The sequence below is a fragment of the Leucoraja erinacea genome, chromosome 19 (genome assembly GCF_028641065.1).
Source record: "Leucoraja erinacea ecotype New England chromosome 19, Leri_hhj_1, whole genome shotgun sequence".
Lineage (NCBI taxonomy): Eukaryota > Metazoa > Chordata > Chondrichthyes > Rajiformes > Rajidae > Leucoraja > Leucoraja erinaceus.
The window spans coordinates 8,591,780-8,619,244 of NC_073395.1; the positions used below are offsets into that span (position 1 = coordinate 8,591,780).

The 27,465-nt window shown below is 45.1% G+C and overlaps 1 protein-coding gene across 7 annotated transcripts in view; it reads right to left on the minus strand.

The window, feature by feature from the left end:
* Positions 1-27,465, minus strand: part of cadps2 (Ca++-dependent secretion activator 2) — a 371,627-nt gene that overhangs the window by 58,721 nt on the left and 285,441 nt on the right. For 2 of the 7 annotated variants that reach the window (XM_055650230.1, XM_055650232.1), the window contains 5 exons: positions 26,753-26,894; positions 24,081-24,200; positions 9,173-9,328; positions 5,506-5,653; positions 3,161-3,175 (listed from right to left, as the gene is read on the minus strand). In XM_055650230.1, coding sequence (XP_055506205.1) covers positions 3,161-3,175; positions 5,506-5,653; positions 9,173-9,328; positions 24,081-24,200; positions 26,753-26,894 — 581 coding nt within the window. The remainder of the gene's footprint in view (positions 1-3,160; positions 3,176-5,505; positions 5,654-9,172; positions 9,329-24,080; positions 24,201-26,752; positions 26,895-27,465) is intronic. The other 5 variants (XM_055650231.1, XM_055650236.1, XM_055650233.1 and 2 more) reach the window with 3 other exon arrangements.

A 27,465-nucleotide genomic window follows, 5' to 3' on the forward strand; every position in this document is an offset into this window, starting at 1 on the left:
AGCAGTTCACTTGGGTTCGCTGAATTCTTGCTGACAATAAATATAGTTTAAGGCGAAATTAATTTTTTTTCTTCTTCTGCTGACCAGACAGAAACAAATTAACAGGTGATACATCGACGAATTAAAGCATTGCCCGAGATCTACAATCTTCTCTGTGAACTGCCTGCCTTCAAATTGTTATTATTAATAACTAATCTAAAAGCCTCCATCTTTTGTTACCAGGTGCAGCATCATTGTCGGTCTGTTCCCCCCCCCCCACCGATAATTTGCAGTGAAGTTTGTTACTAAACGCTAACCAGCCAAAAGCTGAAGAACGTTATAGAGTCAGGTCGTGGATGCTTTTCACGAGAGGGGATATTGAAAAACTTAATCTACCATTTAACTTCATCTTCACTCCTTACGTCTAGTGATTCAAAACAATTAAGAGCAGTCAGTACCTTATACGCACACACATTGGTCAGCTACTCAGAAGTCATCTCTACTTAACAGTGTGTTTCCAACTCTCTGCTGTCAAATCAAAGTTTGTTCATTCAACAGTATGAATCCATCCTCTGCAATTTTCTCCGCAAAAATCAGTTTGTTTTTCTACCCCCCACTCCGCAAACCCTTCCCTTCCTGCCTTCAAAAGCCGCACAAGAACCTTTCATTTAGTTGGTGCCTTTGATTCCTCGCTGGCTAATACCTCCTTTTCAAGGCTTGTGTCCATTTTTCTGCCTTGTTGAGCACTGAGAACTTGTTTCTTTCACACTTGGAGCAGAATACAAATGCTAGTTGCTGCCTTTTGTTGGAGTTTACGTTCCAAAAGCACAGGCCTACACCCAGTTTTTAAAGATATGCTGCTGCCCTATGGCCAAACCTAGACTAACGTCACTCATTCCTTCTCTCGCTGCCTGTCCCACTGAGTTACTCCAGTACTTTGTGCCAAATCTAGACTGTAGAGTTGAGTTTAGTTTAGAGATATAGCACGGAAACAGGCCCCTTGAGCCCACCGATCCCCGTTCACTAGCGCCATCCTACACACGCCAGGGACAATTTACAATGTTACCACAGCTGCAAGGCAGCACCTCCACCGCTGCGCCACCATGCCGACTGAAACACAACCAAACAACTTTCCCTTCCATAAAAGGGGAACCTTATTTCTTCTCCTTCCCGTACAACATTTACGATGTGAGAATACAGATTTGGACATTTTATTTTGAGGCTAAGCGCAGAAGAAGTTTCGTAAATAAAGCCATGATATCTGACTAGTTTTAAAATAATGTGTTTTGAATTTCTGCAAGTGGATAAAAATTTCACCTGCACATGCCGTGGAGCAGCAGTAGAGTCGCTGCCTTACAGTGCCAGAGACCCGGGTTTGATCCTGACTACGGGTGCTGGCTGTACGGAGTTTGTACGTTCTCCCCGTGACCACGTGGATTTCCTCTGCGATCTTTGGTTTCCTCCCGCACTCCAAAGACGTACAGGTTTGTAGGTTAATTGGCGGGGTATAATAGTAAATGGTCCCGAGTATCGCTGTGCGGGTATCGCTGGTCGGCGTGGTGTCGGTAGACCGAAGGGGCTGTTTCCGCGCTGGATCTCTAAATTAAACTATACACTAATAGTAATCTTGGTTTGATGTTTGCTTCAACAGTCTATTTCCATATCTATCCGTAGCACCCTGGAAAGGGGAGAAGGCAGGAATAGGGAGAATGCAGGAATGGGGTACTCATTGGGGATGATCAGCCATGATCACATTGAATGGCGGTGCTGGCTCGAAGGGCCGAATGGCCTACTCCTGTACCTATTGTCTGTTGTCCATTGAAATGTGGTTTTAGTTTTAGAGATACAGCAAGGAAACATGCCCTTCTGCTCACACCATTCTCCTGCCTTCTCCTTGTATCCTTAGACACCCGTAATAATCAAGAACCTATCAATCTCCGCTATCAAAATACCTTATGACTTGACCTCCACAGCAGTCTGTGGCAATTAATTCCACATATTCACCACCCTCTGGCTAAAGAAATTCCTCCTCATCTCCATTCTAAAGATACGTCCTTTTATTCTGAGGCTGAGCCATCTGGCCCCAGCCTCTTCCCACTATTGGAAACATCCTCTCCACACCCACTCTCTCTAGACCCTATAAATATGATAATAAAATGCAGTTATGAAATGTTGAATTTATCTTATTCTGCAAGTTTTACATAGGAGAAGAATTAGGCCATTCAACCCATCGAGTCTGCTCCACCATGTGACTATTTTTTCCTCTCAACCCCATTCTCATGCCTTCTTCCCGTAACATATGACGCCCTTACTAATCGAGTACCCATCAATCTCCTCTTTAAAATGCTCATTGGCTTGGGAGCATAGTCATAATTCGTAACAAAATGATATTATTCAGGGTCAAACAAAAATGAGTGTTTGGTTTCTTTGCTCTATAGCTTTCGTGGAAGCCAATTATTATGAACTTTCCTTGGGGTGAGACATTTCCAGATCATCTTATCAGAAACACAAAGCATCGGCTTTAGCCTTTCAAAGCTGGAGTTCCCTCCACTGGAACAAAGGATGACCTGGCATGGTGGGGCTTCCATGAGGGAGGGGGAACACAAAGGAGGACCTGGCGTGGTATACTTTGTAACTTTGTTAGTGCCCTTTATGTGGTGACTGTTTGCATACTGAAGGTAGACACAAAATGGTGGAGTAACTCTGGAGAGAAGGAATGGGTGACGTTTCGGGTCGAGACTCTTCTTCAGGGTTTTACCTTGGGTGTGTAAAACAAAGAATTTCACTGTGAATTTGTCACATGTGACAATAAAGTAGTTATTCATCCTTCATTCAATCATTCATTCATTCATTCAATCATTCATTCATTCAATCATTCATCCATTCATTCAATCATTCATCCATTCAATCATTCATTCATTTCATTCATTCATTCATTCATTCAATCATTCATTCATTCATTCATTCAATCATTCAGTCCTACCTTCATTCAATCCTTCATTCATTAATTCATACATACATTCATTCATTCAAATCATTCATTCATTCACCCATTAAGTAATTAATTAATTAATTAATTAATTAATTAATGAGCTAACACCCAGCGCAGTGTATTTTTTTTAAGGAGCAAGTTTCACAAGAATGAATATATATGACATGAATGATAAAATATGGCACTTACCCATTGCTTACCACTCTGGAATTGGCGACAGGAAACATAAATGGAGAGAACAAACCAGAACACAGGGAAAAGCAAATGGAAAATGATAAAAATTAAAAAAGAATTCAAGTCAATCTGCAAATCAGGTGCGTTCGTCTTAAAAAAATAAAATGCATATTCTTAAATAATGAACTTAAAAGTGCAACGGGATGAAAAAAATTACGAAACATATTCAGACACAACAGGGGCAAGCGATAAAAACAAATTATGTTTCATCTTTTGTGCCGTGGAAACGAACAATTTTCCACTTTTCACCCCAACAATGTTAAATATAAGAGGAAGCATCTGCAGTTCCTTCCGACACATTAAATATAAGCAGTGTGGATTACTCCTGTGCTGGGAGACATGTTCTCCTGTTGCCATTGCCCCCACACATTTTGGGTTGAATAACATTGTGCATTGATATATCCATTGGCACTTGCTAAGCATTTAATACTTATTCAAGTTTACACCAATTGGAGGAACAACACCTCATATTTCGCTTGGGCAGCTTACAAACCAGCAGTATGAATATTGACTTCTCTAACATCAAGTAACCCTTGTCTTCCCTCTCTCTCCATCCCTCCCCCCTTTTCCAACTAGGCTGAATCCTTTCCTCATTTACATTTTATCTCTGCTTGCTTTGTTGTTACCTTCTCCTAGCTAACAATGATGCATTCTACATAGTCCTTGATCTTCATCCCCTTTGTCTTGTTTTCACACCTTACACATCCTTATCTCTATATCTTAACTGTCTCTCCCCCTCCCCTGACTCAGCCCAAAGAAGGGTCTCGACCTGAAATGTCAGCCGTTCCTTCTATCGGGAGATGTTTAGTTACTCCAGCATTTTCTGTCTATCTTCGATACTTGTTGAATATTATGTGCAAATCAACCAGATTTAATTGACTGAGAAAAAAAGCTGCCGGAGGTAACTCAATCGACTAGGCAGCATCTGTGTGGGGGGGGAGGGGAGGGGGCGGGGGGGGTGGGGGAGATGGACAGACCACATTCCCAATTGGCACCTTTCATTAGACTGATGGAGTAAAGGACAGATGGTTGGTGGAACTTCAAGTGTCCACTTCCCACCACAGATGCTGCCTGATCCGCAGAGTTTCTCCAGCACTTTGTATTTTGCTCAAGATTGCAACATGTGCAGTCTCTGGTGTCCCAGATTTAATTGACATTAGGACTCCAGGTCTAATAGGGCAATTGACCAGTCATTTACATTAGTGCTGGCGGTTCGGTTAGTTTAGCCCAATTTAGTGGTTCGGCGCAGAAACAGGCCCTTCGGCCCATCGAATCCGCGCTGACCAGCGATCCCTCCACACTAATCGTATCCTACACACACTAGTGTGTCATTGAAACTATCGTCCTCAAAACAGTGTCTTTGAATATTTGTATGGCAGATTTGAAATAGACCCTGGACAAGTAGTTGAAAGGTTATTAGAGATAACCTCTTGGAGCGCAGGAGGATGAGGGATGATCATATAAGGTGTGTAAAATCATGAGAGGAATAGATCGGGTAAATGCACAGATTATTTTACCCAGAGTAGGGGAATCGAGAACCAGGTGACATTAAGGTGAGGGAGGGGGGAAAGATTTAACTTTTTTACACAAAGGATGGTGGGTGTATGGAATAAGCTGCTGGAGGAGTTAGTTGATTCAGTAACTATTGCAGTGTTTAAGAAACCTTTAGACAGGTACATGGATAGAATAGGTTTGGAGGGATATGGACCAAACATTGGCAAGTTGGGCCGAGGGGCCTGTTTCCACGCTGTATGGCTCTATGACTCTATAGTGAGGACACAGAGTTGAGGAGAGAGCCAGACCAGCCATGATCTTAGAGTGATACAGTGTGGAAACAGGCCCTTCGGCCCAACTCGCCCACACTGGCCAACAATGTCCCAGCTACCCTAGTCCCACTTGCCTGCGCTTGGTCCATCACCCTCCAAACCTGTCCTATCCATGTACCTGTCCAACTGTTTCTGTTCCACACACCCACCTGTGTGAAATAGTCACCCCTCAGATTCCTATTAAATCTTTTCCCCTTCACCGTGAACCTATTTCCTTTGGTACTCAATTCCCCTATTTTGGGTAAAAGACTGTACTATTCTGACCTGATCTATTCCTCTCATGATTCCTTATTAAGAGGAGCATATTAGAGCTATATTGTAATTAGAGTTATTTTAAAATCATCGGATTTGTGCTACGTTTGGATGCGAGTGACAGCAGACACATGGAATGGCAGCGATAGCAAACACGTGCAGAAACAGCAGAGTGGAAAAGACAAATTATGATTGAAATGATAACCTACAACCCAGGCCTACCTCTTGCGCTCCTTCCAAAATGCAGAGTTTAGTTGATTGTTTCTTGGCATCCACAAGCACGTTGAACATTGTACAGACAGAAGAAGGGACGCGCAGATCTGTTGACTTGCTCAGCTTTTGCAACTTGGCTTCAAACGCAACTCTTGTTCTGTTTGATGAAAACACAGAGAGCACGCACGGTCATTCAGGGATGACTGATTTGATGCAAGGCCGCTCAAAGCCAAGTAGTGGAGGACAGTGAAGCATGCACAGAGTCTTTTACCCAGGGCAGGGAGATCGAGAACCAGAGGTTTATTTAAGGCAGGGACTCCCAACCTTTTTCGTCCCGTTTACCCCCTGGCAACTTCAATAGCACAGAACAATGTTATTTCACTTACTTATGAACAACTGATGATGAACAGATACCGGTATACCAGAACCAAACACAGTCAGTCAATGAGAAAAAATATGTACAATTCCAGAATTAACAAATTTACCCCCCGAGTAGGTGAAATTTACCCCAGGTTGGGAACCTTTGATTTAAGGTAAGAGGGACAAGATTTATTAGGAACCTGAGGGGAAATGTTTGTCACGCTGTGGGTGGTGGGCATACAGAACGAGCTGCCAGTGGAGGTGGTTGAGGCAGGTATTATAAAAGATTTAAAAGACAGATGCACGGAGACGAAAGATTTGGAGGAATATGGGTGAAACGCAGGCAAATGGAGCATTTTGGTTGGTATGGATGAGTTGGACAAAAGCACCTGTTTCCAGGCTGCATGGATGCTTCAATTGCAAATCAATTCCAGTCTGACGAAGGGCCTCGACACGAAACGTCACCCGTTCCTTCTCTCCAGAGGTACTGTCTGTGCCGCTGAGTTATTCCAGCTTTTTGTGTCAATTATGCTTATGGAATTGAGTGATTTGAATGGATGAATAAGTTTATTGGCCAAGTATTCACACACAAGGAATTTGCCTTGGTGCTCTGCCCGCAAGTGATAACACGACATACAGTGACGGTTAAGAATGACACATAAAACATTGGAGTGTGATGTGTTGTGTGTGATGGTGCTTTACAGTGTGGGGAGGTGGCTGGTGCTGTGGTTAGATGTGCAGGTGCTGCATTGCGGTGTCCATTGTGATGTGGGTGTGTTGTATTATGGTGTGACATGTGTGTTATAGAGTATGTGTCGTGGGGTAGTGCGTGTGGCGTGCAAGCGTGCGCACACTATTCCCTGTGGAAAATACAAATAACAATGCACAAAAGGTTTGCCAAATTAGAACGGATGTCTTTGTTGGGCAACAGGGCAAGGGAGTAAGGTGATTAAGAATGCATACACGATACTTTACATCATCAGCTGAAGCGCAGAATAAGTGAGTGGGAAGTTTAGTTCAGAGATACAGTGTGGGAACAGGCCCTTCAGCCCACCGGGTCTATCCCAACCAATGATCATCCCAGACAATTTACAACAGCCAATTAACCTGCAAACCTGCATGTCTTTGGAGTGTGGAGACCAGAGCACCTGGAGAAAGCCCACACAGTCAGAGGGAGAACACACAAACACCCTACAGGCAGCAGCCGTAGTCAGGATGGAACCCGGATCTCTGGCGCTGTGAGGCAGCAACTCGATCGCTGCGCCACCGTGCTGCTCACTCTACCATGTTTATGGTAGTATTGTATAAAACACTTCATTAAGGCCACAGCTTGTATGCTGTTTATGTTATCAGTCACTATATACTGCAACCTGAAATATATGATGGTTACTTAGAGGATGTCGTTAAGATAAGAGAAATTTCATAATGGGGAGAGACTGGCTAAACAGGGCTAGAAAATTATTTCTTTGAAACAATAGATAGATTTGACTGAGCAATTGTAAGATTGGGAAAGGACAAGAATAATGGGATTTTTCTCTTGCTAGAGATATATGACCAAAGGGGACAGATTTAAGATAATGTATAGTAGGATTAGCAGAGATATGAGGAAAATCCTCACTCAAATAATCCAAAACCCATTGCTTAAATTGGGGACGCAGGCAAAAAGCCTTTTGTTTTAAAGTCTACACAGATGAGAACGTGATGAGCCATAACCTACAGGACTGTGGGATGGGAGTTGGTAAGTGTGGCTTATCAAAATGGATCCTTTAGGGTGGCACGGTGGTGCAATGGTAGAGTTGCTGCCTCACAGCACCAGAGACCCGGGTTCGATCCTGACCAAAGATCATTGAGCTCCAGTATCTTTGATCCTGACTACGGGTGCTGTCTGTACGGAGTTTGCACGTTCTCCCCGTGACCGCGTGGGCTTTCTCCGAGATCTTTGGTTTCCTCCCACACTCCAAAGACGTGCAGGTTTGTAGGTTCATTGGTTTGGTATGAATGTCAATTGCCCCCATTGTGTGTGTAGGATAGTGTTAGTGCATTTATAAGTGATAGTAGCAGAATTAGGCCATTCGGCCCATCAAGTCTACTCCGCAATTCTATCGTGGCTGATCTATCTTTCCCTCTCAACCTCATTCTCCTGCCTTCTCCCCATAACCCCTGACAGCCGTACTAATAAGTATTCGGGGATCGCTGGTCGGCGCGGGCTCGGTGGGCCAAAGGGTCTGTTTCCGCCCTGGATCTCTTCAACTAAAACATAATCCAGCAGTATAGACATCAAGCACCACATGGTCTCCATTCTGAACCAAACATGCCTGTGCTTCACGGATCAACCCTCTGAGCTGTCACTGGAGTTTAGTAATCCAATAAAACAGAAACAAACACCTTTTTATATACACGTAACCAAGCTTCAGAAGCCTAAGGCTTTCATTAAGTTGTCACTCTAATGCAACCATTCCTTAAGCACATCGATGGGAATTGCAACTGAAAGGATTATATTCCCGAGAGACAAGGTTTCCCTTTTGTTGTCATATCTGGGGGGAGAGAAGAAAGTCTCCAATTGGACTTTATAATACGTGGCTTGGTTCACATCAAAGATAGACACAAAATGCTGGAGTAACTCAGCGACTCAGGCTGCATCTCTGGGGAACGTGGATAGGTGACGTTTCGGGTCAGGAACCTTCCACTACCTGCAACCTCCGGCAACCACCTGCAACCTCCGGCAACCACCTTCAACTAGCATCGCAACCGGCTTCGACTAAAAAATTACCGATTTTTAAAACGGCAACCTATTTTTAGTCGCGGCCGGTTTTTAATTTTTTAAAATAATCGCCGGAACATAGAAGAAGCGGAAACCACTTTTGACCATTAGGGGAGACTGACAAAAACCTCCGGGAACCGCACGGAAACCTTGGGTGGGGCGCAAAGTCTCCAGAGGTTTCCGTTCAGGTTTCCTAAGTGGGACAGGGGCATAACTTAGAATCTCTGGAGAGAAGAGGGTGACATTTCGGGTCGAGACCCTTCTTCAGATTGATGTCAGGGGAGTGGGCAGTACAGAGATAAAATGTACTCGGACTTTACTGGACTTTACCTAGCACTAAACATTATTCCCTTTACCAAGCATCTGTACACTGTGGATGGCTCGATTTTAATCATGCATTGTCTGACTGATTAATGCATAACAAAAGCTCTTCACTGTACTCTGGTACACGTGACAATAAACTAAACTAAAATAAAAGTTTGGAACGCAGGCTGTGAAGTGTACTGCTATTGCCTGTATCTGCAATGTAATTCTAGTATAGTCAGCTGCACCTACCTTTTCACACAGGCCTCAATCATGTCACTGGCCATGAGTTTGAGTCTTTGGTCCAGATGTTGGGAAAATTCAGGCTCTGGCCAGTGTAGATCATAGACGAACATCTGTAGAGCATCCAGCTTCCAAAAGAGATCCTCCGATGTGGAAGAACCATTCCTAAAGCGAAAGAACATTGTGGCTATGAAACCTTTAGCACTGCGATATCACTGAAGAGGAACCAGACATCAAAACAGGGAGGCCACGAGCGGACAACAGGAAAGTTACACACAATACAAACATAGACAGCGGGCAGCATGGTAGCCTAGTGGTCGAGTTGCTGCCTTACAGCGCCAGAGACCCAGGTTCGGTCCTCACTGTATGGAGTTTGTACATCCTCCCCTTGATTGTGTGGGTTTTCTCTGAGATCTTCGGTTTCGTCCCACACTCCAAAGTCGTACAGGTTTGTAGGTTAATCGACTTGGTATAAATGTAAATTGGCCCCACTGTAGGATACCGTTAGTGTGCGGGAATCACGGGTCGGTGCGGACTGGGTGGGCCGAAGGGCCTGTTTCCGCGCAGTATCTTGGCGCCATAGCTGGCACAGAGGTTGTGGGCTGACGGGACTGTTCCCGTGTGGTACTGTTGTACCCGAATAATGAAAAGGCTTCTGATGACGTGACAAACCATCAGTCCCCATTGAAGTCAGAGCTTCAGTCACATCCAGTTATGAAAGGTAAGCCTGAGTTCTTTCCGCTGCGAGTAGATAAGGCTGTTCGTAGAACTTTTTGTAACTTTGTTGGTGCCAGAAATGTGGCGACTCTTTGTGTACTGCCTATGTCAAAGTCAAAATCAAAGTCAAAGTGAGGTCTGCTGAATGATATTACCGATTGTATGCAAAAACAAAGAATTTCACCGTACCTAGGTACAAATGACAATAATGTATTATCATACTGTTCCATAGAAACATAGAAAATTGGTGCAGGTGTAGGCCATTCGGCCCTTCGAGCCAGCACCGCCATTCAATATGATCGTATAACAATTACAGCACGGAAACAGGCCATCTCGGCCCTTCTAGTCCATGCCGAACACTTATTCTCCCCTAGTCCCATGGATCATTGCTGATCATCCAAATATCAGTACCCCGTTCTTGCTTTCTCCCCATATCTCTTGATTCTATTAGCCCTAAGAGCTACAGAATGTCTCTCTTGAATACACCAGTGAATTGGCCTCCACTGCCTTCTGTGGCAGAGAATTCCACAGATTCACAACTCTGTGGGTGAAAACGTTTTAGCTCATCTCAGTCTTAAATGGCCTACCCCTTATTCTTAAACTGTGACCCCCGGTTCTGGACTACCCCAACATCGAGAACATTCTACATCTAACCTGTCCAATCCCTTAAGAATTTGATCTGTTTCTATAAGATCCCCTCACATCCTAGATTCCAGTGAATATAAGCCCAGTCGATCCATTATTTCATCATATGTTAGTCCCACCATCTTTGGAATTAACCTGGTGAAGATACGCTGCACTCCCACAATAGCAAGAATGTCCTTCCTCAAATTAGGAGACCAAAACTGCACACAATACTCCAGGTGTGGGCTCACCAGGGACCTGTCCAACTGCAGTAGGACCTACTTGCTCCTATATTCAAATTCTCTCGCTGTGAACTATTTTCTATTTTCTAACGCAGTTACAAGTGGCCTCACTAACGATTTTATTGTCTGGCTCTACATCAAGGGTCGGCAAGCCATGGTCCCCGGGCCGAATGCTCCCGTAACCCAAAATCATCCAGCCCGCTGGCAGGTTTCCCCGTAATCATCCGGGCGCCCCCGAGCGCCAAGCCCTGGCTCTCCTGCATTCTGCGCAAAGCCGCTGGCCCGGCCGTGCACCTTCTGTGAACACGTTTAAGAAATAACTGCAGGTGCTGGAAAAATCGAAGGTCGACAAAAATGCTTGCATGTCTCACCCGCTGAGTTTCTCCAGCATTTTTGTCTGCCTTCTGCGAACACGTGATTTGATGCCTGCCATCCGGGGTGGGATCCATGTGTACACGTGATAGATGTGGCCCGCCATCCGCTCACATGCATGCGTCCTGGTCCCTATGAAGAACAAGGTTGCCCACCCCTTCAGCCTACTGCATCGGCGCTGACCAGCGATCCCCGCAGACTAGCACTATCCAACACACTAGGGACCATTTACAATCTTTACCGAAGCCAATTAACCTACAAACCCGTCCGTCTTTGGAGAGTGAGAGGAAACCGGAGCACCCGGGGAACACCCACGCCATCACAGGGAGAACGTACCACACAGCGCTGGTACCATGGGATGGAATATGAGAATGCAAGACCACAGGAGATAGAATTGGGCATCTGTTTCCTCGCCTGCCCTGCCTTTCAATACGATCATGGCTGATCTGTCTTTGCCTCACCGTTTCTTCCCTGCCAGTTGATCGAGGGAAATCACGCGATCTACAAAATGTGTACAGCTCAATTTAATAACCTCCTGGTCCCTACAGTCCTCCAGGATAGAGAATTGCAGAGTAAAGCACAAGGTGGTTGAGAAACTCAGTGGGTCAGGCGACATCGGTGGAGAGAAATGGATAGGCAACGTTTTGTGTCGGGACCCTTCCCCAGACTGACCGAAGTAGGGGAGAGAAAGCTGGAAAAGGAGAGGAGATGGGACGAAGCCTGACAAGTGATAGGCGGCGGAAGGAACTGCAGATGCTGGCTTACACCGAACATAGACTCAAAATGCTGGAGTAACTCTGCCGGACAGGCATCGTCTCTGGAGAGAAGGAATGGGCGACGTTTCAGGTCGAGACTCTTCTTCAGACTCCAGAACATCAAGTGCTGGAGTAACTCAGCGAGTCAGGCAGCATTTCTGGGGCACAGAACACAAAGTATTGGAGTCATTCAGCGTGTCTGAAGAAGGGTCCCGTCCCGGTACGTTGCATATGCATTTTCGCCAGAGATGCCCGCTGAGTTACTCCAGCACTTTGTGTTTTATGCTTGATGCAAACGTTCTTCTCAAATTCTGCACGCCTTTCACTAACCCACTTTCTCAGTTCTAAATAACAATGGGTTCAACAAATGATTGTTTGCCATTGTGTTCCATCAGGTCTATTTATTGATGGTGTTCAGAATAAGGAAAAAGGCAAATTAGCCTAAAAATGTTTAGCGTTAGGTAATATATATATTATGCATTGTGCAAGGTAAAATAAAGGATGTGAGAGGGAGAATGCTTCAGGGATGTTGAGAAGCAGGTGTTAAGGGATTAAAGGATTAACTTAATGGTCAGGGTTATTCAAACACTAGCTTAATCATGGACATATCTATGCAGCAATTTACATTTTGGTGAAGAGAGGTACCTTCCTTTGACTTTATGATTGAAGGGTTGGTTAGGGTTGATCTGTGGACTATAGTGCCCCCACAACAATATCCTGGTTGTTCGGTATTAGTTTATTTATCTCAGCCAAAGACACAAGTGGTCAAAGATACTGCCCGCATAACTGGTCTACATCTGCTACTTATTTAGACGTATGTGGGGCTGCAGCTCGCCTGGGAAACAAGTGGAAGTGATCATCAGGCAGCCATTTAATCAACTGAGTCCGACACCCACAAGTGCAAAACCTCCACGGTTTGCAACTCTAGGCATCGCCAATGCACGGCGGCACAGCGGTAGAGTTCCCGCCTTACAGCGCTCGCAGCGCCGGAGACCCGGGTTCGATCCCGGCTACGGTTGCTTGACTGTACGGAGTTTGCACGTTCTCCCCGTGACCGCGTGGGTTTTCTCCGAGATCTTCGGTTTCCTCCCACACTCCAAAGACGTACAAGTTTTGTAGGTTAATTGGCTTAGGTTTGTATACTTGGTATAAGTGTAAAATTGTCCCTAGTGTGTGTAGGCTTGTGTTAATGTGCGGGGATCGCTGGACGGCGCAGACTCGGTGGGCCGAAGGGCCTGTATCCGTGCTGTATCTCCAAACTACACTATTACACTATGGACTCAACATCAGATCTTGTTGTGTATTGAATGGACAGGGATCATAAAAATTGCATGCAACTGCAGGTTATTTTAACTTTTAAGTTGTTTTCGTATATTGCCAATCGCTGTTAGTTATAGCTATGGATTTTACTTCTTCCCTTAGTATGCACCAGTGTATCACAGTGGTGCAGCTGGTAGAACCGCTGCCTCACAGCGCCAGTGCCCCAGGTTCGAGCCTGACTGCGGCTGCTGTCTATACTGGCAATTGATGTTAGTTCCAGTTGTAGGTTTTATTGATGTCCCTAATATTCACCAATTGTTCTTTGTTTCTCAGGTTCCCTGCACTGTAATGTAGCCGGTAGAGTCACTGCCTCAAAGCGCCAGAGACCCGGGTTCAATTCTGACCTCAGTGCTGTCTGCGTGGAGTTTGCACGTTCTCCTTGTGACTCCATGGGTTCCCTCCGGGTGGTAAGGTTTCCTGACACGACCCAAAGCCTTGTGGCTTTGTAGATTAATTGGCCATGTAAAATTGCCCCTAATGTGTAGGGAGTGGATGAGAAAGTGGGATAACCTAGAACTAGTGTGAATGGGTAATCGATGGTAGGTGAGGACATTGTGGGCCAAAGGGCCTGTTTCCCTGCTGTATCCCTAAACTGAACAGTGTACACAGGAGAAACAATAGCCCACCTAGAAATAGACACAAAAATCTGGAGTAACTCAGCAGGACAGGAGAGAAGGGATGGGTGTCGCGATTGACCCGAAATGTCAAATAGAAACATAGAAATTAGGTGCAGGAGTAGGCCATTCGGCCCTTCGAGCCTGCACCGCCATTCAATATGATCATGGCTGATCATCCAACTCAGTATCCTGTACCTGCCTTCTCTCCATACCCCCTGATCCCTTTAGCCACAACGGCCACATCTAACTCCCTCTTAAATATAGCCAATGAACAGGCCTCAACTACCTTCTGTGGCAGAGAATTCCACAGATTCACCACTCTCTGTGTGAATAATGTTTTCCTCATCTCGGTCCTAAAAGATTTCCCCCTTATCCTTAAACTGTGACCCCTTGTTCTGGACTTCCCCAACATCGGGAATAATCATCCTGCATCTAGCCTGTCCAACGCCTTAAGAATTTTGTAAGTTTCTATAAGTCACCCATTCCTTCTCTCCAGAGATTCTGCCTGTCCCGCTGAGTTACTCCAGCCTTTTGTGTCTATCTTCGGAGTAATCCAGCATCTGCAGACCCTTCTTTCCCAGCCCACCAGGAAGTCTGTTTCTAAACTATATTCATGCTACTGGCTGGGAGTTTACAAAAATGTTCATCTTTATAGATGCTGAAATGATGGTTCAATTCTGATCATATATCACTTGACATTTTATTTTCCTACAATAAAAAGTATTTCATTCATACATTGATAAGTTGCAGGAGCAGAATTAGGTCATTCGGCCTATCAAGTCTACTCCGCCATTCAATCATGGCTAATCTATCTTTCCCTCTTAACCCCATTCTCCCCACACTCTCGCCTTCTTCCCACAACCCCGGACACCCGCACTGATCACAAATCTATTTATTTCTGCCTTAAGAATATCCATTGACAACCTCCACATCCGTCTGTGGCAATGAATTCCACAGATTCACCACCCTAAAGAAATTCCACCTCATCTCCTTGCTAAGGGTACGTCCTTTTATTCTGAGGCGAAGGCCCCCTGGTCCTAGACTCTCCCACTAATTCCAATTAAACATGTGACGATAAACCCATGTGGGAAATTTACAGAACAAATATGTCAACATAAATAAGACATAATTACTCCACTCCAAGATAAATTGAAAGCACTAAACAATAGGTCCCAACACTCTTGCCTTCAGCACCCACCCACGGCGAACAGCTGGCAATAAATCACAAAGCTCGTTGTGTCTTCGCAACTGACCCTGTGGGTCAGATTCCCATTGGATCAGTCAATGACAATCATTTGCAGGTAGAGCATGAATCCAGATCTAAAGATCACTAGTTCACTAGTAAAGTCGGCCAAAAGCACCCTTAGGGAAACTGAGTGAGCAAGAACAATTCTTGCAAGTGCCACTTAACCCTGTACAGCTGCTTAACCCTAGGCACCGAGGGGTTGCTGAAATAGCACAGACACTTTTGCACTGGTGGAAGACAGCATTGGTTCTTGTGCCTGAATTGGGTCTGAAGAAGGATCTCGACCCGAAAGGTCACCCATTCCTTCTCTCCAGAGATGCTGCCTGTCCCGCTGAGTTACTCCAGCTTTTTGTGTCTATCTATGGTTTAAACCAGTGTATGCAGTTCCTTCCTACACATTGGTTCTTGAGTGACTGGGCATTTTAGAGTTATACAGTGTGGAAACAGGTCCTCTGGCTGAACTTTCCCACACCGACCTACTCGCCCCATCGACAATAGTCCCACCTGCCTGCATTCGGCCCAAGTCCCTCTAAACCTATCCTATCCATGTACCTGTCTAATTGTTTCATAAACGTTGTGATAGTCCCTGCCTCAACTACCCCCACTGTTTGAATTGACTGTTTTATAGCTAGACAGTTACGTTATCAATATGTAGGAAGGAACTGCAGATGCTGGTTTATACCAAAGATTTATACACAAAGTACTGGAGTAACTCAGAGGGTCAGGCACAGGTGACGTTCGGGTCAGAACCCTTCTTCAGATGGAACCCTTCTCCAGCCTGAAGAAGGGCTCCAACCCTAAACGTCACCTATTCCTTGGCTCCAGTTATATTATCAAAGTGGATAAAAGTGGCTTTTTGTGTCTGTCTTTGGTGTGATACCAAAATTATGGATTGTCTGGAAAGTTTAATACTTTAAATTCTTCACCGTAGCTATTTATCCATTTCCTTGTTAGAACTAGGTTATCTAAACGTGATAAGATCACGACCGCTCTGTATATTTCTTTTATCCACCCTCTGCCACTATATTACAGAGAATGCGATCGTTCCAAAGTCTATGTGGCAGAGGAAGGATTTTTGTACAGGCTGTAAAAACAGTTTACCATGAAACAGAAATTGGTGCAGCGAGTCAAATAAAATAATTTCAGATGATTTTGATATTCTTTAGAGTGCAAATTATCCCAGGCAATGTTTTCAAATAACCACTTGATGCACTCCTATCAAGTTCCTATTTCCATTATTTTAATTAAAGCATTAGGCCATTTATTTTCAATGCATATGTTCAAATAATGGAGCAAGGAATTTGATACCACTACATTAAAAGCTCAGACGATTATGTTGTTCATGGTGATTTCCAGATCATATTGTTTAAATCTGCACTGTGGAGGGTCACAGAGTGAAGCACGTTCATGTTAGTTGGTGACGTTTGGTTGACTAGAGTGTATGACATGACAGTCTATTATAGTGTAATCCACTTTAACATCACAAGAATTTTAACGGAGATAGAGCTCGGGTATAGGGCCAGTGTACGCCTGGAACAGGGATTGTTTGATGCACCCTGCAAAGAGGCAGGCATAGCTGGGGCCCATGCGGGTGCCCATAGCCACACTTTCACTTGGAGGACTTGGGAGGAGAAGTTGTCAAGGGTGAGGACTAGGGTGTTAGTAGAAGGAAATTGGATGGTTCTGCGGTCGAGGAATAAACGGAGGGCTTTAAGGCCTACGTGGTGGAGGGTGGAGGTGCAGTGTGACTGAACATCCATAGTAAAGATGAGGGACTCTGAAGAATAGTTTCGACCTGAAACGTCACCCATCCCTTCTCTCCAGAGATCTGCCTGTCCCGCTGAGTTACTCCAGCATCTGCAGTTACTTCCTTCACAAGAATTTTAATACATTGAGCACATAGAAACATAGAAATTAGGTGCAGGAGTAGGCCATTCGGCCCTTCGAGCATGCACCGCCATTCAATATGATCATGGCTGATCATCCAACTCAGTATCCTGTACCTGCCTTGTCTCTATACCCCCTGATCCCTTTAGCCACAAGGGCCACATCTAACTCCCTCTTAAATATAGCCAATGAACTAACCTCAACTCTCTTCTATGGCAGAGAACTCCAAAGAATAGAAACATAGCACAACAATCATCCATTTTGATTTTAAACTGCAGCTTATTTTAATGGTTATCCCTCCTGAAAATAAAAACAGCTCCATGTTACCAGGCCTGCAACCCATGTTAAATTTGCTGATTAGAAACATAAGTGCTCATGTATTTCTGATGATGATCACCTCACTTTAAATAACTTTTTATTCAAGAATTGTTGGTAATGAATCCCGATCCTAAATGGCCCACCCCTTTATCCTTACACTGTGGCCCCCGGTTTTGGACTCCCCCAACATCGGGGACTTTTTTTCTGCATCTAGCCTGTCCAGTCCCTTAAGAATTGTATATGTTTCTATAAGAGTCCCTTCTTCAGTCAGCCGAAGAGTCTGAAGAGGGGTCTCGACCCGGAACGTCACCTATTCCTTTTCTCCAGATTTGCTGCCTCACCCACCGAGTTACTCCAGCACTTGGTTTACGCCTATCTTCGGTGTATACCAGCACCTGCAGTTCCTTCCTGCACAAGTATAGATAAAGTATAGCTAACACCTTAGAAACTCCAGTTTAAATTCCATTTGGAATATTTTGGAGGACCAGGAAAATTAAAATGTAAAATTTCAAATGCAGCCCTCTGCAACTTTTTAAAGGATATGAGGCAAACAACCTGCATGTGGGAAATGGCTACAGGAGAGGAACACACATGGGTTTGTATTTTGGAACAGGGAATTGAGAACTAATTAGAGTATTGAGTTTTTTTTAACCTCATATTTAATTAGCTTATTGTCCCTCATGTCAGCGATCAATCTTTGTGTTGACAAACATACTAAGAGTTTGCCCAACTTTTGTCGGCTTATGAACATTGTGAAAACAATGGAAACCTAAATCTCCCAAAATGAACTGAAACCTATTCAGCAAGGGATCAGCAAAATACAATTGCTAACCACACAGATCCAGATTTGTGTAAGGAAATATGAAGCAATCAATTTCCTCGCAAAGACAGCGTGCAAAGAAGACAAAAGGCACATACCAAACATATGCACACACATTCAGAGTCATGTTCTTCACAGTGAAAGAAGGATACTTGATAGTTCTAATTGGCAGACATCACAGATATCATGTGACAGCAGGTGATTGGCAACTTCTACAAGATAGATACCATGAATTTTCTTTAAGTTAACCCTACCTCCTATTAGGAACTGGTTACTACAATGTCTTGATTTGCGAATCAATTAAGAATCGCCTCAAAATTGGTTCCAGCATCTGTGGTATGTGCAGGAAGGAACTGCAGATGCTAATTTCCACCGAAGATGGATGCAAAGTGCTGGAGTAACTCAGCGGGACAGGCAGCACCTCTGGAGAGCAGGAATGGGTGGCGTTTCGGGTCGAGACCCTTCTTCGGACTGTGAGTTCGGGAAAAGGGAAACGAGAGATATAGATGGCGATACAGAGCGATATCGAACAAAGAAATGGAAGAGAGACGTAAAAAGCTGGAGTAACTCAGAGGGTCAGGCGGCATCTCCGGAGAGAAGGAATGGGTGACGTTTCGAGTCGAGACCCTTCTTCAGCCTTGAGACTTCAGACTTGAAGAAGGGTCTCGACCCGAAACGTCACCCATTCCTTTTCTCCAGAGATGCTACCTGGCCCGCTGAGTTACTCCAGCTTCTTGTGTCTATCTTCGGTTCAAACCAGCATCCGCAGTTCCTTCCTGCGTATACTACAGATGCTGGAAACTGTATAGGGGCGATTCTTAATTAATTTACAAATCAAGACATTGTAGTAACCAGTTCCAATAGGAGGCAGGGTTAACTTAAAGAAAATTCACGGTATCTATCTTGTAGAAGATCTGCATTCACGGTATCGATCTGCAGTTCCTTCCTACACAAAGAAATGGAAGACATGCCTAAAAATAATGATGATCAAGGAAGCATCCATTGTTTGCTGTGGGCTGGGTGAAAAATGAGAATTGGGCCTGTCCCACTTACGCAACTTTTTCGGCGACTGCCGGCACCCGTCATATGTCGTTTTCAACATGTTGAGAATCCAGCGGCGACCAGAACAAGGTACGACTCTTTGGGCGACTACTCCCGACCGTACAGGCTTCACCCCATGGCATGTCGCCAGCCTGTACGGTCGTGAGTCGTCTCCTCAGTCGCCCAAAGAGTCGTAGCGTCTTTCCGATCGCCGCTGAATTTTCAACACGTTGAAAATTTTCGCCGACCTGCAACGATCTATGACGGGTACCGCCACTCGCCGAAATAGTCGCGTAAGTGGGACAAGCCCATAATAATATTGTAGAATATTTGGTTTTGGACCTCTCTGGTGTTGTTAGGTGGGGAGTCTGGTCTACAGAACTCAAGCCAACAAACCGGTGAGCAGGCCGCCAAGTTGTTTCAAGCTCTTGCATTATGCATGTCGCTGGCTGTGAGAGGTAGCATCTTCTAATTGCAAGCAGTCCCACAGTTTTGATTAGTTATCAACTGTGCAGGAAGTGTCTGCAACAACTAAATTCCTTCTTGCAATTATGTGAAACATCTGTACAGGAAGGCAACAAGCCAAGATTTAGCATTCAGGGATTATCGTCGACTTTTTCTAATACCCATGAAATCACCGATCTTTTTGTTCCTTTCAGTTCTTTTTTACTGCATCTGAAATATTTGCACCACATTGACACGGTATTTTCGAAAATTCATGTTGATCACCAGCCAATCCAGTTGAAAGCCTTTGTCTCAATTTTATTCAAACTAAGAAATAAAATGTTTCGCAACTGTGACTTGTATGTCAGGCTGGTTGGGGCTTGAATCTGAACACGGAGCAACACGCAAAATTAGGATTACATATATTAATCTGTCTAGAGAGGGCAGACTTTGCACGTTCACCCTGTTATGGATCGCTGTGAACAACACGATTATTATCAGTTTAGTTTATTGCCACAGGCACAGCTGGGGTGGGAGGCTGCAACCTTCACGTGGTCCACCCTATTTCGACTAATGCAATCAACACGATGTGCACAAACACATAGATCATATAGAACAAGTTGACCGACAACTTTAAGGGCCTGTCCCACTTAGGCGACTCTTTAAAGCCCTGTCCCACGGTACGAGTTCATTCCAAGAGCTCTTCTGGGTTTGCCCTGATTCGAACTCGGAGATTTACGGTAATGGCCACTCGTCGGTACCCGGGGCTCTCGTGGACATTTTTCAACGCGTTGAAAAATCTTCACAAGTCTTCCCGTGCTTACCTGCCGCTAGCGAGTCTTCCCGAGTACCTGCCGTTAGCGCTACAAGCCGCTAAGAGACGTCCCCGAGCTCCGACGTACCCGCTACGTTCATTCTCCGTGCTTACCACGAGTTTGATTTTTTTTAAACTCGGGAGAGCTCTTGGAATGAACTCGTACCGTGGGACAGGGCTTTTAGGCGACTGCCAGGGACTAGTTTTAATGGAATTCACCTACGACACCTGTCGACAACCTATGGTAGCACCTACGACAACCTACGACAGCAAATGTTTTGCCACTGTCGCCGAAAAATTTTAAACATGTTGAAAATGTTGAGGCAGTCGCCTGTAGTCGCCCAAAAAATTGCCTAGGTGGGACAAGCCATTTAGGCTGTGCACGCCATACGCAAGAAGAAGAAGTGAAAAGCGTTTGTTGTGTGCTAACCAGCCAGCGGATGGACAAAATGCATAGGATGGAACTGCAGATGCTGGTTTAAACCGAAGATAGGCACAAAATAATTCAGCGGGACAGGCAGCAACAGCTAACACTTTATCATCGTTACTTTTTTGCATATCTTTCATTCATTCGTTCAATATCTCTCTACATCGTTGTCTATATCTCTCGTTTCCCTTTCCTGTGACTCTCAGACTGTGAAGAAGGGTCTCGACCCGTAACGTCACCCATTCCTTCTCTCCAGAGACGCTGCCTGTCCCGCTGAGTTACTCCAGCATTTCGTTACTATCAGTGGATAGACAATACACGATTACTATTGAGCCATTCACAGTATACAGATACGTGATAAGGGAATAATGTTTTGTGCAAGGTAAAGCCAGCAAAGTCCGATCAAAGATCGTCTGATAGTAGTTCAGCACTGCTGTCTGGTTGCAGTCGGATGGTTCAGTTGCCTGATAACAGCTGGGAAGAAACTGTCCCTGAATCTGGAGGTGTGTTTTTTCACACTTCAATACCTTTTGCCCGATGGCATTACATCTTGAACGGACTTTTTCTTGCAGACTGTTTCAGCAATAGATGCATGTAGTTGGCACATTTAATTGGCCATTATCAAATGAACATGTTTTGGCACACCAGACATGCAGTGTGTAAAACAGTAACACCGCTTATCAAATTCAACTCCCTGTGTACTTCATCTAGCTAGTTAGATTTTCACTATTTGTTTCCTTTTTGTGCCTGTGGCGGCCCGGCTCGGGGCTGGAATGGTGCTACCGTGGGGACGGCCCGGCGCGGGGCTGGAACGGTGCTCCCGTGGGGACGGCCCGGCTCTGGGCTGGGACAGCGCTCCCGTGAGGGTGGCCCGGCGTGGGGCTGAGACGGCACTCCTGTGAGGGCGGCCCGGCGCGGGGCTGAGACGGCACTCCTGTGAGGGCGGCCCGGCGCGGGGGTGGTGCTCCGGTGGCTGAGGCGGCGTTCTGGCGGCGGCGACCTGAATCCGAGGCTCGGCTGCGGGCCAGCAGGCGACATCATCGGGAGCTCGCAGGTCACAGGCTGGTGCCCGTTTTCCGGAGCTCCCGCGGCAACAGCTGCTTCCGCTGGACTGGAGGGCGGCAGCTTCGACCACCCCCGGGCCGCGGAGCTTGAACCGGACCGTTCGCGGAGCTCGGTGAGCCGCGGGACTGACTTACCATCGCCCGGTGGGGTATCGCCTCAGCGCAGAGGGAGAAGAGGAGGGAAGAGACAGTAACCCTAAGATTTTTGCCTCCATCACAGTGAGGAGGTGTCTGGTGAACTCACTGTGGTGGATGTTAATTTGTGTTTATTGTGTGTTTTGTTTTATTATTACATGTATGGCTGCAGGCAACGACATTTCATTCAGACCGAAAGGTCTGAATGACAAATAAAGGATCTGATTCTAATTTTAATTATTTTTGAAGATTTTACTTCATTACTTGTCCCACTTGGCCGTCATTTGCGTGCCATTTACTCGACCTGGTAGTGAGTGGGTAGCACGGGACGGGCGCATGGAGTGGCGTGGATGAGTGTGGAGTTGCGCGCATCATCGCGCAGCGCTCTAGGATCTCAGCGGGTCAGGCAGCATCTCTGGTGAAAAAGAATAGTTGACGTTTCGGGTCGTGACCCTTCTTCAGACCCAGATCAGTCCGAAGGAGGGTCTCGATCAGAAATGTCATCTATTCCTTTTCTCCAGAGATGCTGCCTGACCCGCTGAGTTACTCCAGCTTTTTGTGTCCAGCCTTTCATTGTACCTTGGTACACGTGGAGAATGGGGATAAGAGGGAAAGATAGATCAGCCATGATTGAATGGGGGAGTAGATTTGATGGTCAGAAAGGCACACCAGCACCTCTATGTTCTTAGAGGTTTAAAGGGTTGGCATGCAAACAAACAACAGCAGATGCACTGTAGGAAGTATCTTGGCTGGATGCATCATTGTCTGATACAGCAATTCTAATGCTTAGGGACATTGAGTATGAGCATGCAGAGAGTGGTGGACCGAGCCTGGGCCATCACGAGCACAGCCTTCCCCACAATCGGCATGGTGGCGTTTAACTGGAGTTGCTGCCTTACAGCGCCAGGGACCCGAGTTCAATCCCGACTACAGGTGCTTGTGTGTACGGAGTTTGTACGTTCTCCCCGTGACCGGCGTGGGTCTCCTCCGAGATCTTCGGTTTCCTCCCACACTCCAAAGACGTACAGGCTTGTAGGTAAATTGGCCAGGTATAAATGTAATTTGTCCCTAATGTGTGTGTAGGATCATGTTAGTGCGCGGGGATCGCTGGTCGGCGTGGACTCGGTGGGGCCGAAGGGCCTGTTCCCACCCTGTATCTCGAAAACTAAAACTAAAACAATCAAGACATCTGCCTCTTGAAGGCTGCATCTATCATCAAGAATCTTGAATGAAGCCATTCCCCCTTCTCACGGCTAATATTGGATAGGATCTACAGAGGCCTGAAGCCCCACATCACTTGGCAAGAAACAGCTTCTTTCCGACAACTATCAGCTTCGTAAACTGGCCTTCACAACTACTAACCTACCTCAGCATATATCAGACCTCATTTGGAGCTTCCCCGACATCATCAAAGATCAAAATATTTTTGCCTGTTCCTGTAAATGGCTGTGAATGGCTCGATTGTAATCATGCACTGTCTTTCTGCTGACTGGTTAGCACGCAACAAAAGCATTTTACCTCGGTACATGTAACAATAAACTAAACTGGACAGGCATGGAAGCTCTTTGTTGGTAACACACTTCAAGAGACACACTTCAAGAGAAGATCAAAATTTCATGGTAGCCTTTTAATTTTTGCTCAACAAAGTGCAAAATGAAAACGAATTGAAGCCTCTTTGGTAGTCAAGGTGAAACGGTTCCATTTACTATGATAGATATGTCAAGTAAAAGTCTATAAAGTGAAAATCAGTTCTGTCCTTCAATCCGTTCTTCACACAACATTGTTAACAACTGGGTATTTAATTATTTCAATTCAGTATAAAAATGGGAACAGTCCAAACCATTTCATTTCATTTCTATTCTACTCTCAGTAGCTTTTGCATGCGCCACTTCTTCGATAAACAGCAAGCGATTACCTATTTACGTCCAAGTGCACAGAAGCCACAAAGACTCAAGCACGATCTGAAACACATTAGCCTGTACCATACCTGCAAACCAAACATGCACTTTAGCTACAACAACAAAAAAACATACACAACATGCAAGAGGCTAGGCAATGCTGCCGTTATACACACGTGGAATCATATAAGGAAGCCATCCAAGTTGATGGAGAAAAGCTGGGCATTTGTGGAAGGTTAAGAGGCAGACTTGGGACCTTTGGTAGGCTCACGTTAACAAGGTTATTGGTGAGGTTCCTGTGGGAGAGAGAACCAGGACAAAATCAGAGACATCAAACTGTAAGAATTAAGTGACAATGATATCCAATCGATGCTGTGGAGGGGTGCGTGCTCTCCACTTCAGGTGACCGCTTTCCTCTTCATAATAACGTGGCTCGCCTCCAATTTAAATGTTGTTTCGATTATTCGAGCAAAGACATGCAGACTGTCAGAAGACACCACCTTATAAGAGAGGGGAAAACTTACGTAACCCACAGTCTACCTTCATGATCATGGACCTCTTCATAACGGATTTTGTTTATTGTCATTCTCTTGTCACTTTCACATCGATTTGAAATCATTTTAAATGAAAGTATTAAGTGGCGGCACGGTGGCGCAGCGGTAGAGTTGCTGCCTTACAGCGCTCGCAGGGGCCAGAGACCCGGGGATGATCCAGACCACGGTGCCTGCCCGTGACCGCGTGGGTTTTCTCTCCAAGATCTTCGGTTTCCTCGCACGCTCCAAAGACGTACAGGCTTGTAGGTTGATTGGCTTGGTATGAATGTAAAATGCCCCTAGTGTGTGTGGGGTAGTGTTAATGTGCGGGGATCGCTGGTCGGTGCCGACTCAGTGGGCCGAAGGGCCTGTTTCCGCGCTGCATCTCTAAAACTAAACTAAACTAAGTGTCCCCAATGCAATATCAGTGTGATACCACCAATGCAATTTTAAAAGCAACAACAATTCTAAAATCTAACCAAGAAAGCACAGCAACATATGCAGAGGATATATTTGCCCCCATCGCATTTTATGTTGATCTATATGCGATAAGTTATAATGCTAACTAGAAATCAATGTCTAAAATTCCTTTTCCATATAACCATATAACAATTACAGCATGGAAACAGGCCATCCCGGCCCTTCTAGTCCATGCCGAACACTTACTCTCACCTAGTCCCATCTACCTGCACTCAGACCATAACCCTCCATTCCTTTCCCGTCCATATACCTTTTCATTTCATTTCACTACACTTTTATTTGGATATCATAGAGTATGCAAGGAATGTGGTGGCATCTAGAAATTATGAATCTTAAATAAACAATAAAAATCTAACAGCCATCTTTCCTTGCTGATTTCGATTATCAAAAATAAAGTTAATAGCTGTCTCACTGTGTGAAATGCTCCACTTAATCATTTGGTTTTCAAGTAACACATGAGGAGGGAAGAACATTAATCTATGGCATGTATTATTGGAAAATACAATTAAGGGCTTGTTATTGTAGAATTCATACATTGTGAAACAATATTCCAAAGATATGAAATTAAACTGACCACCCTTTAAAATAGTACCCCCCTCAAACACTGCCAGGATATTAATATCCCTACTTATCTTTGATATCTTAATACCGTTGAAAGGAATCAAAGCATGAAAACAAGCATTTTACCAATGGTCGCTATTCCAAACACTCTTTGTGTTCTCTCCATGTGTGACAGCTTTTTGTTGGGTCAATTGGAATCCTCTAACTAAGATCCTAACATAAAGCACACTTTGGGGCGGCACGGTGGCGCAGCGGGAGAGCTGCTGCCTTAAGGGCCGGTCCCACTTTCCCGAGCTATTCACAAATTCTCCCGAGTTATTCACAAAATCTCCCGAGTTTTCAAACTCGCTGAATGTTCGTAACGAGTCCGTAGGAGTCCGTGGATATATCATAGCGGCTCGTTATGCCACCATAGGTACTCGGGGCATCAGGTAAGTCGGGACGTTTTTTCAGCATGATGAAAAATGTCCACGAGTCAAAAAATAGCCCCGACGGCTACGACTGGCATAACGAGCCGCTACGATATATCCACGGACTCCTGCGACCTCCTACGGACATTCTGCGAGTTTGAAAACTCAGGAGAACTTGTGAATAACTCAGGAGAATTCGTGAATAACTCGGGAAAGTGGGACAGGCCCTTTACAGTGCCAGAGACCCGGGTTCGATCCTGTACGGAGCAGGTGCTGTCTGTACGGAGTTTGTACGTTCTCCATGTAAGATGCGTGGTTTTCTCCAGGTGCTCCGGTTTTCTCTCACACTCCAAAGACGTACAGGTTGTCCTTCGTGTGTATGTAGGATAGTGCTAGTGTGTGGGGATCGCTGGTCGGCACGGACTTGATGGGCCGAAGGGCCTGTTTTCACGCTGAATCACTGAACTCAAACTAAATCCCCTGCACGTGTGTATCTGCTGCAAAAGCCTTTTAACACCTGTATAGTACCTGCCTCCACTTACAAATCTGACAGCCTGTTCAGGGCCTCCATCAACCTCTCTATGATAAAATCTTGCAATGCTTATCTCCTTTAAACTTTGCCTCTCTCATCTCCTTTAAACTTTGCCTCTCTCATCTTTAAACTCTGCATCTCTACGCTGCATCTCTAAACCACCGGCACACTCGTGAGTGATCGTGACTTGATGCAGAGTGTCACTCTGTTTATTATAGAGCCACACTTTAACATGGCACCATAGCATGCAATCCTATATCTAACTCTGAACCAACATACAGGCATGTATGGATAATGTAAATCTTTCAACGGATGCATCTCCGGGGACTTACTTTACAGGTTGCCATGTTTCTTGTTCAAAGCTTTTATGAATGGACTGGGCGATGGCCGACTCCATCAGGTCAATGTAACGCACCACCAGAGGAATAAATAATTCTTGCAAATGTTTGTGATATTTCCCATTGCACAAAAGCGCTACGGAAGAAACAAAGTGCGTGAAATTAATTACAGCGCAGATTTGTGAACAAGCATTTATGATACAAACACAATTTGTAACTTATGGGTGGCGGGTATACGGGACAAGCTGCCAGATGAGGAAGTTGAGGCAGGTGCTATCGCAACATTTAAGAGACGGTTGGACAGGTGCATGCATAGCATAGCTTTAGAGGGTTAGGGAGTAAGTGCGAGCAGGTGGGACGAGTGTAGATGGGACATGTTGGTCGGCGTGGGCAAATTGGGCCACAGAGCGTGTTTCCACGCTGTATCACTATGACAACTGGATCTACGTAAATAAGGATTTGAAATAAACACCATACAAAAGATGTGTACAATCTACTCTCGTTATTATGGACCACTTTATAACAGGTTTTGTTATGAGAAGGATGAGAGGGTATCTTATTGAAACATAAAGGTTTGGACACACAGAGAGTGGTGAATCTCTGGAACTCTCTGCCACAGAGGGTAGTTGAGGCCAGTTCATTGGCTATATTTAAGAGGGAGTTAGATGTGGCCCTTGTGGCTAAGGGGATCAAGGGGTATGGAGAGA